Source organism: Mixophyes fleayi, chromosome 8, assembly GCF_038048845.1.
Source record: "Mixophyes fleayi isolate aMixFle1 chromosome 8, aMixFle1.hap1, whole genome shotgun sequence".
NCBI classification, from domain to species: Eukaryota; Metazoa; Chordata; class Amphibia; order Anura; family Limnodynastidae; genus Mixophyes; species Mixophyes fleayi.
In genome coordinates this window covers 97787153-97805594 of record NC_134409.1, presented here as the reverse complement: position 1 = coordinate 97805594, position 18442 = coordinate 97787153, and the positions used below count along the sequence as shown (strand labels likewise).

The 18442-nt window shown below is 42.8% G+C and overlaps 1 protein-coding gene across 6 annotated transcripts in view; it reads right to left on the bottom strand.

Annotated features, from left to right (window-relative positions):
- PLA2G6 (phospholipase A2 group VI) overlaps positions 1-18442 on the bottom strand; it is a 75619-nt gene that overhangs the window by 43160 nt on the left and 14017 nt on the right. For all 6 annotated transcript variants that reach the window (XM_075182960.1, XM_075182959.1, XM_075182962.1 and 3 more), the window contains exons 4-7: positions 15374-15557; positions 14977-15164; positions 14455-14551; positions 213-395 (exon numbers count right to left, since the gene is read on the bottom strand). In XM_075182960.1, the coding sequence (XP_075039061.1) occupies positions 213-395; positions 14455-14551; positions 14977-15164; positions 15374-15557 (652 nt within the window). The remainder of the gene's footprint in view (positions 1-212; positions 396-14454; positions 14552-14976; positions 15165-15373; positions 15558-18442) is intronic.

Here is an 18442-nt window from a genome sequence, read left to right as displayed (position 1 = left end):
GCAGAATATAGCTATAGGTGCTACAATCAGTGATCCAGCCATTGCGACTGTAAGAAAACAATATTTAGCAATAAAATGTCCAAAACGGGACTCTACCACTAATAGAAATGAAAATAAATTGTTCCATGTGAATGGAGAGGACTTGTTCTGATGTGCCAATTACTTTTATTACACGATTATAAAATAAATGAAGAAATAAATAAATGCCTTACCTTCATGGCAAGGTGTAGGGGTGTGTTCCCATGTTCTCCTTTGGAGTTGGGGTCTGCTCCATGCGTCAAGAGAATCATGGCGCAGTCAAACCTGTCTCTCTTCACCATAATGTGTAGAGGGGTTTCTAATGTTCTACTGATAGAATTTACATTGCTACCATGGTCAAGCAACAGTAGAGCCATCTGCAGAAAAAAATGTAATGTGAGATGAATTATTGTGTTTGTCAGCTACAATCTGTAGAACTACAGAAAGGTAAAAACCGACTATCTTGTACAGACAAATGTATTTCTTTGTATTTATCAAAGTGAATATAAGTGCTCAAAGGTACTTTCCATGTGCCCGTGGTATGTTCAGTCTGAGCTGCGTTAATGCATCTCAACCAGCACTGCAAATAAGGATCGCCAAACTCTACAAAGACTATTCAAACAGCACACAGCATAGGCACTGGATGGAATATGGATGCAGTATGAACCATTGCTTTGCATTAACAGTCCATCGAGCTTCCACTCTGTAGACTCACATGCACGTTCTTCATTGGGTTCCATAACCCCTATTGCAGCACAGGTCAAGCTATGAACCATGAATGAACATGTTTATATGTACTGTGTGTTATAGTTGTATAGTTTCTAATACATTAACCTTCTTACATATCCACATGAAGTTGTGGGCAGCATAAATATTCATGAGCATTAATGAGAATGTGAACACCCAGAGTACTGACAAAAGAATGCTCAGTGTGCACTGAAACTTTCCGTGACATCATCACATTGTAGGACATGTGCCAACATTCAGCAGACTGCTCTAAATGATCACATGAGCTTCAGCTCACACGAACAGCAAATTTTACCATTGGGTAAGATATTTAAGATGCACTAGACAGAGAAAGGAGGGGCACAGTTTTATAACAGTTATGTTTTTTTGTTAGGTCTATCAAGAACCGTATATTTCCATCAGTCATCAATTAATTAATTTATTAAATACAAATCAGCCTGTAATTCGAATTACAAAAACCATAATGTCACGAAGAACTTCAAAAAAGTATTGTACCCAACTGTGGAAGTGCTGAAGTTCCTCCCTCTGGAAACAGCTGGAGTCGGAGATTGATTCATACTATATGACTAATGGAGTACACCACTGAAAGGTAAAGCGGCCAAACTCTTTAAAGGGTATGCACGTTATGAGAAATATTTCCACCTCTGGCCAGGCATCTCCCAGCTCCCAGTAAGTAGTAAGTTCTTCCCAAGACCATATTCAATGTTTTTGACACAATTTGCAGGATTGTGTGGATAAAATGGCAGCATCTGATTGAGTGCTATGGCCAGAAAATCAGATAATGTCACACTTCAGATTAAAGTCTTACTATCGCTACAAGCTTCAGAGAATAAGCTGTGGGTAGCACTGAAACTGAAATATGGAGGTGGATAGACCACTTACTTGGTGGAAGGTAACCATAAGAGAAAAAATGTACATGAAAGAATCATTCTCTTTAATGGAGATATAGGGTAATGTTTATCTATTTAAAATTGACAGAGCAGGATAATTGGAAAGTGAGGAGGTTCAATGGAGCAGGAAGAGGAATATTTTACTGAAGGTTCCGATTTGTCTGTTTCTAGCTATGCCCTCTTCAAACTAATACACAATATATTTAGTGGACATAATATCAATATAGCCCCTAGATCAGTGGTTCTCAAACTTTTTCAGTTAGCAACACCCTTAGAGTTTCAAAAAATTTTCAAGGCACCCCTCCAAAATAATTACTGAGCAGTCCTGTTTTAGAAGTAGTTGGGTCAAAAAATTGTAATAAGTATTTAGGTCACGACAGAAATACTTATTTAGTTGTATGCAAAAATGCCCCTCTGCATCCAGACACTCTGCCCCCTCTGCATCCAGGCACACTGCCCTCTCTCACGCTGTCCCCTCCTCTGCCCCGCTGTCCCCCTCCTCTGCCCTCTCTCACGCTGTCCCCCTCCTCTGCCATCTGCCCCCCTCCTCTGCCATCTGCCCCCCTCCCCCTCCTCTGCTCTCCGTCCCCCTCTTCTCTCCGTCCCCCTCCTCTGCCCTCCGTCCCCCTCCTCTGCCCTCCGTCCCCCTCCTCTGCTCCCCACCTCTGCCCTCTGTCACCTTCCTCTGCCATCTGTCCCCTTCCTCTGCTCTCTGTCCCCCTCCTCTGCTACGATTCCTCTCACTCTGCCCCGCGCCAGGCGCCAACCATAGAAAAAAGAAAGAAAACAGGAACTTACCAATCCGCCGGGACCCAGCAGACTCCTCTCTCCCGCAGCAGCTTGTCACGGACGTCGATATTCAGTGACAGCTGCGGGAGAGAGGAGTCTGCTGGGTCCCGGCGCCCGGCAGATTGGCAAGTTCCTGTTTTCTTTCTTTTTTCTATGTCTGGCCCGCGGCACCCCAGTCAGAGCGCCGCGGCACCCCTGGGAGCCGCGGCGCACAGTTTGGGAACTGCCGCCCTAGATGATTTACATGGTATTCTCAACATATATACCTATTATATTGCTACTTATCCACCTACAATAATCTGTTTGTTTACATAAGTCAGGTTATTTATGTGGTTTTATTAAGTAATTGTATTCAATTCAGAGTATTTAAACTATAAATAATACATATTATATTTTAGTTTTCTTTAGTGCAGTGGAACTCCCTTTTTTCATATTATTAATGTATTGTATATATAAAATATTTAGATATATTTATGAGGAATAGTTATGCCAGTAATCACCCAAGTAAAATGGCTGGTCAGGCAGAGTAAATTGCTACTGTTCTCTTCTATTTGATATGTTGTGGAATTGTTCTGAAAATCAGGCATATCTAGGATCTAGTTTTAGTGAATCTTCACAAATGTATTGACCAATTTTAACTGCGCACTGCCCTTAGTAGTTGACATCAGGACTTATATTTTATGAAGATCTATCCAAGTCCCCAAGTTTACAGAACAGAGCTTGAAAAAAAAGTCAGCCACAGAAACAGTGCCACTCTCCTCTTTGGTCTAGGACTGAATAAACTTTCACCACTCCTATCTCATGAATGTTGCAGACAGACTTATGCACTTCTAGCCCTGCTCCTTAAGTATCAGTCTTCTCTGACTCTACACTACCTTCATAATACTCCAAAGCTGTTAACAATGTTGCAACTCCTTACATTACCTCTCTTATCATCAAGTACTGCTAATATCACACAGTCAGTCTCCCAACCTTTAAACACTCCCTGGTAACTCAAACCTCATAAAAGCTAGCTACAATAATGCAATCAGTTACCACCTTTCGCTCAATGCACACTCGCTACGGATATCTATGTGCAACTCATCCTAGCATGTGATGTTATGCTTATCATTGTCCCCTATACACTGTTTATACTGTACAGAGATTTTGGTACTACAATAATGTTGATGGGGGATGTGGGGTCAACTTCCTAAAAAAAAAAAAAAAAATATACAATCATGTCGATACTCTGTCTGATACACCATGTGATTTTGATAGAATTCTTAAAGCCACAAATGTTTGAGGATGAATCTATTTTTACCTCTCTAGGGTGACGCAATAGAGATCTTTTAAAAACTTGATGAAAATTATTTAGATTTATTGAGCAAGGCTTAGTGGATACAATCTATCTAAAATGGAATTTAGGGCTCTTGAAGTACTTCAGAAATGAAAATAAATCGCTATAAAAAAGCAAGTAAGTGGAGGTAAAGTAGTAGTTATGAGTAATTCACAATATATAAACATGGTGGATAATATTTTTAAGGATGTAAATGTTCACAAAAGACAATTTTTAATAATGCTTTGGAAAATTATATCATTAAATGAGGAGAAATATAAAAACACATATTGTGAAGAGCCCCTTAACTCCCATCTTTTATGCCTTATTGGAAAAAAGGAATATAGACTCATCATCTCTTTCATTATAAATCACATAGATGGTTTGGAAGCAGTGTATTTGTCACTTAAAGCAAATATAAGTTTCAGTTTAGAACACATTAATTTTCTCACAGATTCAATACATGTTGTTACAATACTTTTTGTTTGATAAAAATCAATAAAAAAAAAAAGGGTACTGCTATGGGTACTATCTTTCCACTGGACATTTATGGAATAATGGGAATAGAAGTATATCTTTCCTGATGATACTCCATATGCTCATTGTATTGTTAGATATATAAACACTATATAGATCATATAACCATTGTATGACCTGGCACAGAAAAGGAATGCCTGGGGTTTCATTCATATGTAAACATTATTGGTGATTGCCTATCTTGCCCTTTGAAGCAGTTAACTGATCCCGACTCTGAGCATCCCTTCTTTTCCACTTTCTTTTATTGGCTGGAGCTTGACTGGACTAGCGGTGTACCTGGCCTAGGATGCCATAGCTGCTCACCCAAGCCTCCTTTCTCCCTTTTCCCTGTTTTATATTTCTGGTATCACCTTTTTCCGTGCCTCTTTACCTTTTTAGGTAACCTTCCCTTTCTTTCTTTGAGTCTCTCTGCCTCATTATTGTACTCCCACTGTCTGATGTGTTTCTCTTCTCACCATAACCAGATAGACTGATTTGTATTTATGCTTCAGTTCCCACTATGCCACTAAAGTTTTTGTCTCTCAATGTGAAGGGTCTTAATGTGCCTCAGAAACATTCCTCTCTGCATACCTATATTAATGCCCACCATGCTGATGTGATTTTTTTTTTGCAGGAGATGCACCTCAAAAGGTAGAGACCATACCTCCCTGACCTACAAGATATTTCCAACAGTGGTTTATTCAAATCACATCATCAAGCAGAACAGGGTTGCGATTATGGTTAGTGCCTCTGTCCTTTTAATGATCCTGGAGAACAATATGTGACTCTGAAGGACAGTTTCTTATCCTCCAGGGCCAGGTAAGACCTCACGTATTTACTTTTTTTATGCCTTTTTTCAAGCATTACACAAACATCAATCTGGTGAAATTAGTTGGGGAAGATTTAACACAGTCCCTTCTCACTCCCTTGATAGATTTGGGACAAAATCTAAGGACTTTCTGACCATTGGGTCTAAATCTCTTTTGAAACACTTCAAGGCGGGTCTGCTGGATACTTGGTGGGCTTTTAATCCAACAGCTAAGGATTATACTTTTTATTCCCACCCACATGATTCATATTCCCGGATGGATATTTTTCTTTGCTGTATGTCACTGTTCTCCTCGTTGAAATCGGTATCCATTCATATTAACACCTAGTCCGACCATTCGGCTATTGAGGAGTCCCCTCAGGTAGTAGATCAACGTGGAAGGAGACTTAATAAAACCCTCCTTAATATCCCCCATTTTAGAGACAAACTCAATTCAAAAATATTGGAATATATTTCAGAGTAATACCTCAGAGGAGGATGAGGAGGATAACTTTTCTGCTAGCTGAGAGGCTCATAAGGCAGTTATATGAGGCAAATTCATTAAATCTACATCACACCGCAAACGCCAGCAAATTGCTTGGGTTACGGATCTGACCTCTTGGATCCGCCTGCTAGAACATTGACACAAATGTACTCTGGAAGAATCTGAATTGGATGAGCTGGGCAGGCTTAGGAGTGTAACATTTTAGCGGAAAAAACGTAAGAGAGCCTCCGATGACTTTCTAAAAAAAATTACGAAAAATCTAACAAGGCAGACACCCTGTTGAAGCACAAGCTGCGAGCCAAACGGGCATCACAGGCTATCACTATAAGGGACAATAAGTGTAACAAGACATAAGATCCTCGTTAGATCAATAAAATGTTATATTATGAAAAGCTAAATAATTTGAGTCACTTTAGTGGCACTATATAAATAGCTTATGAAGAGGACTTGTGGGATACTCAATCCTTGGGTGAGAATGTAATGGTTGTATCAGACTCCGTCCCCGCGCCTCCTCGCTAGCCGGGTCTTCTGTCAACGGAGCACCCCGTTGCTAGGCAACGAGGACGCTCCTTCCGGCAGCTCCAGGGCGCATGCCCGTCCGTTGCCCTAGCAACGCCCACGCTGGATCTGCGTGGGGGTATAACCTTATACGCATACGCCCAGGAGACGAGTGGAAGACTGCCTTCTGTACTAGAGATGGACACTTTGAAAAACAGCAGGGGCATGACAAGGTATTCAGTCTTTTATTAATGAGATTTTTCAAGACCTCCTCTACATCTCTGTGGTAGTCTTCCAGGTGCACATTCTAAATCTTCTCTACTGACTTGCCATCGTCGTCATGTGAAAGAGGTCTTATCACGCTTACATTCTAATAAGTTAATTTTGTAAGCTCGAAAAGTGTGTCTTCAAGGTTCCACAAATTCCTTTTCTGCGCTACAGTTTCGGGAACCGGCCTCCAGATGGATCCTGTGAAGCTATCCGCTATTCTAAATTGGCCTAGGCCGATAGGGCTAAAGGTAATCAAGAGATTTATTGGCGTCGCCAAATACTACCGGCAGTTTATTCCGCAATTCTCCTCCATCATTGCCCCCATCAGTGCCCTCACTCGAAGGTCGGCAAACCCCAGAACTGGTCTCCCGAGGCCATCTCCGCCTTTGAATCACTTAAGAAGTTCTTTTTGTCTGCTCCAGTGCTTGCTCAGCCAGATCAAAACAGACCCTTCCTAGTAGAAGATGATGCTTCCTCTGTTGGCGTCGGGGCAGTATTATCTCAGGATTCCATCTCTGGGACTCTCCTCCCCTGTGGCTTCTTCTCTAGGAGATTCTCTCCCTCAGAGGCTAACTATGGCATTGGTGAAAATGAATTACTTGCAGTAAAGACTGTGCTTGAGGAATGGCGCCTCCTCGCTAGCCGGGGACAAACGTCTTCTCTCCACGGAGTGCCCCATTGCTAGGCAACGGGGACGCTCCTTCCGGCGGCTCCAGGGCGCATGCCCTAGCAACGGGACACACTCCCCTGCTTCCTGTGGGCGGTCAGCATGTCTGACCGCCGACCCACTGCCCACCAATGAGAGCAGACTCTCCTATATATATCCTGCTCTGACACCACTAGGGTGCCAGAGAAACTAGTCTCTTGTATCCTAGCCTCCAGCGTTTATGTCCATACATACCCTGGTTGCTGACCAGTGTACCGACCCGGCTCTCACTGACTCTGATTTGGATACTCCCTTAGTTCTGCATTATACTCTCCGGTTTGACCTTTGGCTTGTTGACTACTCTCTGCTTCCTGCCTGATTTGGTACTTCATCTACCCGCACGGTTCCAGACCTCTGCTTGTACGACCACGATTACCACCGCCATCTCGCAGGTAGCTTCCTGGGAGGGCCGCGACCTGCACAACATTTGCCGCAGAATCCAAACGTCCTTGCGGGGGTCCCTGGTGAAGACCGGCTGCGTGTTAGACTCCGCACCTCCTAGTGTTGCAGTGCCAATACCCGCAGGTGCCACAATCTTACCTCGTGACAGGTTGAAGAGGTGAAAGTGGCCTTTCAGTCCAAAAAAACATCCAAGGCCCTGGCCAAGATGGATTCTCCATGGTCTATTCTAAAACTTGCTATTTCCGATTCCTCGGCTTGTCCAGCTTTTCAAACACATTTATCACCTGGTAAATTTGCTCTTTACTACTCCTTCTCCCTCTATTCTTTACTATATCCCTTTCCTTCTTTTTTCTCTTTAACCTTGGCTTTCACCCCGATAAATGTGAAAAACCTTCGACTGCATCATTGAAGCATGGTTCTCCTAATATTGTACCGCATAATTTATGCCTAGATTTCTTATAAGTTTTGTTCTATTAGGATTTTAGAGTCATGGTTTGCCTGTCCAACTACCTTATATTAATGTATATTCTGTGATATTATGCAAAGTGTGACCCTGTCTCTGCAGGGCAATGTTTGCACCACTGTGAAGGTTTGTATTTTTGAAGCAGTCTAAAATAATAAGAACTGAGGGATGAAATAAGCTTGAAGGCAATTTAAAAGCGGAGGCTGTATCTTTAAAACTGGATTTATTCTCTGGGGTTAGTAGTTAACTATGGGGTACGCCCATCTGATGTCTTAAGACAGGGATAGACAGGGTCTATAAGTTGGATGGGTGGAGAATAAACAGTCTCTGGAATCTGGACATTAGTGGACAAATATCTCTGTGCCTTCTCTGTCTATTCCGTAGCTATTTGTATTGTACGGTTACCTATTTTTACCCTTTTTCTATCTATTTTGCGCTCCTTCGCCTTCTCCTGCCGTTTTGTCCTTCTGTCTGCTCCCACGTGTATTTTTTCTTTATCCTCCATCCTCATTTACAACCCCCCTACTTTCCCCCCCTCTCTTACCATCTCCATTTTAGTCCCCTTCATCTCCCTGCCATGGATTGCCAACATTCTTCCTCCTCTGCTTCTCGTCGGCTCTCGCCCTCACCACTCCTGAGTCCCCCTCTCTCCCACCAGGAGAGCCAGTAGTCGGGTCTCCTAACCCCCAGCGCAGCCCCCGGTGGAGGGATACTCAGCCGGCCGGGCTTTGCACCGTCAAACTGGAAGTGACGGACATCACTACCGGTCTCACAGTCATTACGCGGCGCATCCCCGAGTGGTGCTCAGACTCGGGGTTCGGCAGTCAGGCCCCGGTCAGCTTCAGGGGGTCGTAGGGGGGCAGGGGGTTGGCTTCCCCACCGCAGTTCGGGTTGCTAGGTCCTGTGGCACCATGAATGCTGAAGGGAGTAGAGGTGACCCCCGGCGCACTTATGAAGCAGTGGGGGTGGCTGCCCCCACAGAGGGTAGGACATCAAGGGCCAGATAGAGACAGATTGTGGAGGGGAGTAGTCAGGTCCCTCAGCATCGATCCACCACTAGGTCCCAAGAAGGACATTTGTCTGGCAGGCAAGGGACGGGCCTCACTAATAAATAGGGGGAAGTAGGTCTCTCCATGAGAGGGCTGCAACAGGACACGCTGACCGAATTCAGGAGGTGGGTCCTGGGCAACACCTCAGCGCAGGCACCTGTCAGTTAGTGGGTCCGAGGGCAGAAAGCACAGTACGGCTAGTGTGATTAGGTCTCGATCCCGACGCAGGTCTATGTGTGGCGACAGGCAACAAGGTAAACGATCTACAGGGTCGGTGCAGGGTTCGCAGGTAGGGGGTGTCATATAGGGGAGGTCTGCATATCGTTGTTCTCTGTCCCAATTTTCCGGTAGTAACATATCTTTCCCAGTAGATGACGGTGCTTCCGCTGGTGAATGGGATGCTAAGTCAGTGGACCGTGGGGGCCATTTCCAGACACTGACGGAAGTGAAGGGTCAGCCGGGCAGCTCCGCACGAATCCGTATTAACAGGCGAGTTGCTGAAAAGTTTACGCAAGCATTTTTTTTAACACACAAGGATAGTTGTATGCGGGGGTGGGGGCCGGAACAATACAGAAGTTCCCGGCTCACGGGCAAAGAAATAATACGCTGTGTAAGTACGGTTATATTTCAAGGGATAAAGGCAGGTACTTAGATATGTTTGCTGTCACGGAAAGGGGGAAGAAGGTGGGGACTGTGGAACTCATGCGAGGTGGCGGGGACGAAGCTAGTTATAAGTCATAAAAGAATTGGCTGATGGGGGAGTATCATTTTGCAGCATACTACTTGGAGACTCGCCCTCAGCAGGGGATGGACATGCTGCATTACCTTCACATGATCCATGAAATGTATATATCTTCATGCCCTGGGGTGTGGCTAGTTTATGATGAGGTGTTCCAAGAAAAATATGATGGCCGTTTGAGCCTCATGCTGGGTTATAGAGATGTTGAGACATGGCTGAAGGTGTCCCAGGATGGTTGGGGTACGTTTCCCAGGGAACAATGTGGTGCCGGCAGCTGGGATGCGGCAGAATTGGCGCTCCCTTTCCTGGACGGGGCCGCTGCTACCCCTTTAATAAGACCGGTTGCTTACGCGGAGCGGCATGTAGGTTTTCTCACATATGCCTTCGTTGCAGTGGTAACCACCCTGCCAAATCTTGTGATAAGCCTGTTAGGGGGAAGGAGCTGGTAACCAGAATGCCACCAGTGCTGCAGATAACCGGGTCCCCAATTAATGTGGTCAGTCTCAGCCGGTGGCCGGACCGCTACCCACTTAAGGAGGCTGCAGAACTTTTAAGGGACGGGTTCCTTCATGGTTTTAGGTTACCTAGTGTGGGGTCTGTTACGACAAACACTGTTTCTAATGTTTTAGTGATACATCTTGGGGGGAATGATTTGGGTTACTGTATATCTATTGACTTGATTTTACTGATTCCGGATGACATGGCGTGGGTTTGTGCCTCCTGGCCTTCCCTGTTGATATGTTGGTCTGATATAACGAAGTGGAGGATTTGGCGTTCTTTCCCCGATGGGCACGTGGTAGACGAAGTTAGGAAAAAAGTGAATTCAGTAGTTGCCTGTTTCACTCGTTCTATTGGGGGTTTGAGGATTGAGCACCTGCAGATCAGATTTCAAAGCTATAGAAGTGAATGTGTACATTTAAGCGATGAATGCATAGTTTTGTTTGTGAAGGATGTTTATGAGAGTTTGGCTGCGGTAGGTGGAGGTATGGTGGCGAACCTCGGGTCTTAGAGATCCGGGAGTGGACAGCCTGTGGTGGCGTTCCGTTTAGCCCAGAGGATTGGTGGGTTGTAGAGTCTGGGACGCGGGGTCCCACTAAAGGTAGATATGTGCGCCCGGGGGCGATTGTTTGTTCCCCACTTGAACCTGGGGTTTGATTGGTTGTCCCCCAGTTGATTAGGTTCCATGGTTAAGCTGGGACATTCTGGTTCTGTCTGGTAGATGTCGTACTGATTGCTCTTTTCTCCACCACCTTATTTAAATAAACTATTTGAATTTTGCCACACTCAAGTCTTGTGTCAATTATTTAAAGGTAATAGTTACGAATAAAAGGGTAAGGGAAGTCAGGATATCGGCCGTTAGAGATCTAAAGCCTAAAGCCTAAAGCCTTTTACTTTTTATTATCAAGATTCACCTTAATTTATTTGATTTTGCTGCAGCCTATGTATAAGAGGTATGAGGGTTCTCTCAAACATTACACTGTAACATAACAAAGACACTTAAAAAAGGTATTCTGATAAAATCTGTGTTCTGCACCTCCACCCTAAAAAGGTCAGATGCAAAGCCTCAATTTGCTTGTCAAAAGCATCAAGGTTACAACATAAAAAAATGATGGAGATATGAAAGTTCAAACTTGTCATTTGTGGTTTTTGTAGATCGGTTTTGTTAATGTCAACTTACATCTTAGCAGAGCACCCTTTGGAAAAGCTACATGGTAAAACGTATGTTAGGAGGAGAGAACAGCAAGTGTTTACGTGGCTCACAGAGACCCAAGGTCTTCACTTTGGCAGTATTTTAATATACAGCAACATTTTTGTGTTTAGTGATCAGCAAGAGATCACAGCGATAGTAATGTAAACTTGTAAAATGTAACACAGGAGACTGAAAGTGACAGTGAATTCAATGTATGGTACTGATCTAATGAGTGAACAGATTACTGATATAATGAGGCATGCTTACACTGCAACAGCACATGTTTTGCAACAAATGTAGATTGCATCAATTGTATCTTTTACAATCAATATAGGTGCTATTTTGTAACAGAGTTTTTTCTCTCATAAGGAATGATTAGGCATTGATACTAGAATGAGACATCTAAAACCCTTCAGATCTCATTAAACACACATCTGATTGTACTAGAACGAGCCATTGGATAATTATTACTACTACTATAATAATTAGGTGACAAAGACAATTGTGTAATAAAAATGGATTAAGTACAAGTAAAAAAAATACATATCATTTTCTGATAGATCGGCCAATAACTTATATCACAACACATTGAATGTGATAATTTCATAACAGTGAGACCTGGAAAAACCCACATTTTCAGTATTTTTATTTGTTCACAAATATTTATCTAACTTTTTCCACTACATTTTATATTTTGCCAATTGGGTACACTTATTAATTAGGGCAAATACGTTTTAATATTAGACTAATTAAGATTGATCTTTTGCTAAAAGTTACTATTTGGGGGTTATTAGTGCCTCCACATAGAATAATTCTTCTGAATTACGTGATATATCTTGGCTATTAGCGATGTGGCTGGATTTTGTCAGAGCTGCATTTAAAATGACTATGTTGTACCCAGCATTCTAGTTAGCCCTAGGTAGCTGCCGGTCTGTAGGCAACCACGGAGATTAAGGAAGTGTGTTTTAACATGTTTGGAGTGCGGGATCTGAGCACCCACTGTATTGTGTACAATTTGAGTGAGATAATGAGAATGGATTTATATTATTTTGTTTACATGCAATATTTGTTATATTTTGGCTAATGATTAGGACAGTGGTTCCCAAACTTTTTCAGTTCGCTGCACCCTTAGAGTCTTAAAATTTTTTCAAGACACCCCTCCAAAATAATTATTGAGCAGTCCTGTTTTAGAAGTAGTTGGGTCAAAAAATTGTAATAAGTATTTAGGTCACGACAGAAATACTTATTTAGTTGTATGCAAAAATGCCCCTCTGCATCCAGACACTCTGCCCCCTCTGCATCCAGGCACACTGCCCCCTCTGCATCCAGGCACACTGCCCCCTCTGCATCCAGGCACACTGCTCTCTCTCACGTTGCCCCCTCTGCCCTCTGTCCCCCTCCTCTGCTCTCTGTCCCCCTCCTCTGCCATCTGTCCCCCTCCTCTGTCCCCCTCCTCCACTGCCCTCTGTCCCCCTCCTCTGCTACGATCCCTCTCACTCTGCCCCGCGCCAGGCGCCAACCATAGAAAAAAGAAGGAACTTACCAATCCGCCGGGCGCCGGACCCAGCAGCCTCCTCTCTCCCGCAGCAGCTTGTCGCTGACGTCGATATTCAGCGACAGCTGAGGGAGAGAGGAGTCTGCTGGGTCCCGGCGCCCGGCGGATTGGTAAGTTCCTGTTTTCTTTCTTTTTTCTATGTCTAGGCCGCGGCACCCCTGGGAGCCGCGGCGCACAGTTTGGGAACCGCCGGATTAGGATGTACATGATGTACACAAGTGAAGTTGTTGGGTGTGTATTTATATTTGATGAGGCCCAATTTTGCCTTTATATACCGGCTTGTTGCCTTTATCTGTTAATTAGCCCTACCAGTCAACGAAATGGCCATTGGGCGCATTCTTCTGGACATACACTACCATGATCTATGCTTCATTTTTTCCATCACAAGATGAGTATACCATTTAAATGCTGCTAATTTGTCATGATTGTTTTGTTACTATGATACAATTAAGCAGTTTGGATTTGAATGTTAGATTCATTGAAAATGTTTTTCTATATGGAATCGTGATTAGTCAGAGATGAAGAGATAAATATGTAGTCTAATCTGGAGTACATATCATGAGGGTTGGAGCTCCAGGCTGCTGTTTTTCCAGTATACAATAGTCCAGTCCCAAAAAACTGAAACTGAGTGCACTCCCTGGAGGAAGGGTGTGAGGGAAACATTTATCAGATGCTGCCATGAAGATCTGATTGGACCTCTCGCTCCCCTCCACAGCCATTTTAAATCGAGGAACGTAAATGTTTTTCTACTTAGACGGTGGTGGCGTTTCAAACATCGTGTGAAATCATTCATTTCTTTCAGTAAAGCCAAGGTGATGAGGAGGTGTTGTGCAGTTCTTATTGAACAATATAAAATATATATATTTATATTGATATTCTGAGGAGCACTTGTGTTGGCCAATAAGGCAGCATACATTAGTGACTTTTCGGATACTTTGCTCTAGGATTCAGCTATAGTTTGAATGTGCAGTGTATATAGCCCTCCTTACAGGGCACGCATACATACGATCTATACCAGTTATTTTTCATCTGAATCGGTCACTGATTAGTGTGTGATTAGTCAAGAAAAGACCATTTCAGATCCAAAACCAATGATTAAAAATTCTGCCTACCAATATCTGTCAAGCGCTGTATCTGTCTGGAAGTGTTGGTCCAAAACTGAAAGATACACCAATGATCCCAGGAACAGTGCATGATCAAAGCTTTTGCCAAACTAAAACCGTTATGATTGTAAACACACAAACAATAATCATCTACCAATAATAGTAAGAGTGTGTACATGCTAGTGTCGCAGATCAAATAAAAAACAGCTAATTTTAAGAGAAACTGGCTGTGGATGACTCTGTGTACTCAGTAACTGCTGTGAGGAATTGGTGTGGATAGTCCTTAGCAAGTAGAGGAAACCTTGAGATGCGGGTATGGAGAACCCTAACATACCCGAGTAAAATACTTCACAAGGCTCCATATTAGTGTTTAAATCCAATAACTTCATACCTCAGCTGTCTTTGCCCAATGCAGAGGTGTTGCCACATGTCGAGGATCTTCAGCATGGACTTGGCTGGCACTAAAGTCCAGGATTGCTTCTGCACATCTAAAGGGGAGCATAAGTATACATTTGCTGATTAATAAACTCACAGTCTGATTTCAATGAGGCAGAAACGACTACCTAATAGCATTAAGTATGTTTCATAATAATATTTTATTCTTCATAATATTGCTATTATTCAATCAAGCTCACGTTATAAATGCTAGAACATTCGGCTTAGCAATATTGGTATTGCAATGTAAGTTTTTTAAATGCATTTTTGATTGTGTCCCTTTAAACATGTGCAGCAATTGTTTTATTTATTATTCCATTTTTCACATTTCACCAGTGCATTGATGTGCATTACAAATATTGAGCAAAATGTCCTTTTTTAATATTTTGCTGACCATGTTACAGTATGAGCTATCCCATCTATAGCAATCTCATTATAATCACATGCTGCCTTTGCATGAATATTGAGTCTACCTTACCCTTTCATAGAGTATTTCATGGCTGTGTGAATGGGGTATCCATCCTTTCCTAAGGTATCACAGCGAGCATGGCAGCGCAATAGGGCAAGCACTGATTCAGCCTTGCCCATGCGGCAAGCCACATGCATCGGAGTCTCACTGGTGCTGCTCAGGTGGTTAATACCAATGGACGGCACAGAACACAGGATCTAGGGGTAAATGCAAAAGGGAGCAGAAAAATAAATGTAAGACAACATAGAACAAAACAAGGGCAAAAAAGCATACAGAAGAGGGTGGCACAGTATGCACAGAATAAGTGATGAGCATATAAGGGAGTGTAATGACTAAACACTGAGGGAATCCAGAGGCAAAGGTCAGCAAGTGAATGGCAACTATAACAAAGCACACGAGAAGTAACCTCGATAACACGGGGGTTGTTCTGACGTGCAGCGTAATGGTACACAGTTTCTCCATTAGAGTCAGCAATGTCCTGCTTGGCATGGCACTCTTCTACCAGCTCCTGTATGCACTCAACATCCCCCTTCTTGCAGGCCAGGTGCAGCGGGGTGCAGCCTCCGTCACACTCTGTGCTGTTCACACTCCTGGAAAACACACAAAGATGTATTTACTGCAGAATCTGTCAAAGGTGCTATACTGTATAACGATGCATATGTGTACAATGATAGGTCCTAAGTGGGACACATCAATGGTGGGGAAACTTGAAAATGTGATTTAAAAAAGTAAAGGAGAAAGAGGTATAAAATAACTTTTTGTTATAAATATAATAGAATATTGGCATGGGGTGTGTGAGTACACTTTGTCAGATCCACTGTCCAACTGAAATCTAAACTCCACATAATGAAAGACTCCACTGCATATTGTAGCGTGGAATTGCATTTAAATATTAAGAATATACTGCTGCTAGTTAGGAATTCATCATATGCCAAGTTAAAAGTTGCTTTCGACACCAAATTGTGTGGATGTTGCCCTATTTTCATGTAAGCTTGTATATGCTCAATACAGAGTTACAGACAGATGATTATTTTTCCATGGCCTATCAAGCTGGGCAAACCTGGGAACCCCGCTGCCCTACACCCACAGCCGCCATTATGTTTTGAGCACAAGATATAGATGGACTATATGGCAGGCCTAAGGGCCTATAGTGCTTCGTACTATGCCTGTACGAATTTATCAATGACCGAAACTCTGACTTACACCAACTACTTGAGGGCGAGACTGTCATTCCCGGCACACTTATAATCCCTACTAGTACTGCGAGCACTGAACATCCCGGCATGACTAAATGACGTCACAATTATTGCTGTTGTTAAGGTGGTAATGGAAGGTGGCAGCGGCTGTACAATATTTTTTGACAAACACTTGTACATTGTACAGCCGCTGCCACCTTCCATTATCCTCATAACAGCAATAATAGAGTTACATCACACAGTGACGTCATTTAGTCGTGCCGGGATGTTCAGTGCTCGCAATACTTTGACGTCAGTTTTACAAACAGTAGGAATTATAAGTGTGCTGGGAATGACAACGTCGCCCTCAAGTAGTCGGGGTAAATCTTGTTGGAGTTTCGGTCATTGCACCAACATACCCAATCCCCTGTATTTGTAAGAGGTACAAATATATGAGCAGTTATTAGAAGCAGTGTCTACTATACAGCTATCCCTTGCATTTATTCTACATTTTCTGTGTCTCAGTCTATGGATATTTCATGTAGATTTACCAAGCTCCTTACTGTCCTCACTGGTACATTATACCAGTGGGAGTCTCCAGCCTCTAGGCATCTATATAGCAGGATGAAGCCTGGGGTGCAACAGACAGCCGCACATAGATATTGTCAGAGCTGGACACACTCACACAGGCAGGTGAGCCTGTCCTTATTGTGGCTGGCAGCAGAGTACCTGTAGATGGTAATACTGATGGGGGCCACCTGTCCACCACCCAATGATCAGGGTCAATGTAACATAGTAACATAGTTGATGAGGTTGAAAAAAAGACACCAGTCCATCAAGTTCAACCTATTTTGGATCTCCTGCGATCCTGCACTTATATTTGAAATTAATCCAGAGTAGGCAACCGCCAATCTGTTTCAATTTTGAAAATCCCCCCTGACTCAATATTGCAATCCAATTTTTACCCTATATCCACTACTATCCTTTATTTTAAATTAACGGTCGTATCCCTGGATACACCTTTCCGCTAAAAATTTGTCTAACCCTTTCTTAAACATATCTATTGAATCTGCCATCACAACCTTCCCTGGCAATGAATTCCATATCTTGACTGCCCTTACTTTGCTGGTTGTGAAATTTCCTCTCCTCTAACCTTAGGGGATGACCACGTGTCCTGTGTATGGTCCTTGGGGTAAAAAGTTCCCATGAAAGCTCTCTGTATTGACCCCTAATGTATTTGTACATAGTAATCATATCTCCCCTTAGACGCCTCTTTTCTAAAGTAAACATGCCTAAACTGGCTAACCTTTCCTCATAACTTAATGACTCCATACCCTTTATCAATTTTGTCGCCCTTCTCTGAACCCTTTCTAGTTCCAAATTATCTTTTTTATAGAGTGGTGCCCAGAACTGTACTGCATATTCAAGATGAGGTCTTACCAATGATTTATACAGTGGCAAAATTACACTGTCTTCCCTTGCATCTATGCCCCTTTTTATGCATGCCAATACTTTGTTTGCCCTTGCAGCTGCTGCTTGACATTGAGCACTATTGCTAAGTCTACTGTCTACGAGCACTCCCAAATCCTTTTCCATTATAGATTCTCCCAAATTAATTCCATTTAATTTATAGATTGCGTTCTTGTTTTTGATCCCTGAATGCATAACCTTACATTTATCTGTGTTAAACCTCATATTCCATTTAGCCGCCCAATCCTCCAGTTTATTTAAGTCCCTCTGTAGAGAAGCTACATCTTGCTTTGATTTTATTACCTTACAGAGTTTAGTGTCATCTGCAAAAATAGAAACTTTACTCTCTAAACCATCACCAAGGTCATTAATAAATATATTAAAAAGGAGTGGTCCCAGCACGGAACCTTGAGGAACTCCACTTAAGACCTTTGACCAATTAGAAAATGTTCCATGTATCACAACTCTCTCTTCCCTATTCTCTAACCAGTTTTCGATCCAAGTACAAATTTTGATTTCTAGACCCAGTTCCCTTATTTTGTAAACCAACCTCTTGTGTGGCACTGTATCAAAGGCCTTTGCAAAATCTAAGTAGACCACATCTACTGTCCTGCCCTGGTCTAAGTTCCCACTAACTTCCTCGTAGAAACTAATTAGATTAGTTTGACATGACCTATCCCTCACAAATCCATGTTGATTCCCACTAATAATTTTATTGCTTACCAAGTAATCCTGAATACTGTCCCTTAAAATACCTTCCAGTAGTTTCCCCACTATTGATGTCAGGCTTACAGGTCTATAATTCTCTGGTTGTGAACTCGTCCCCTTTT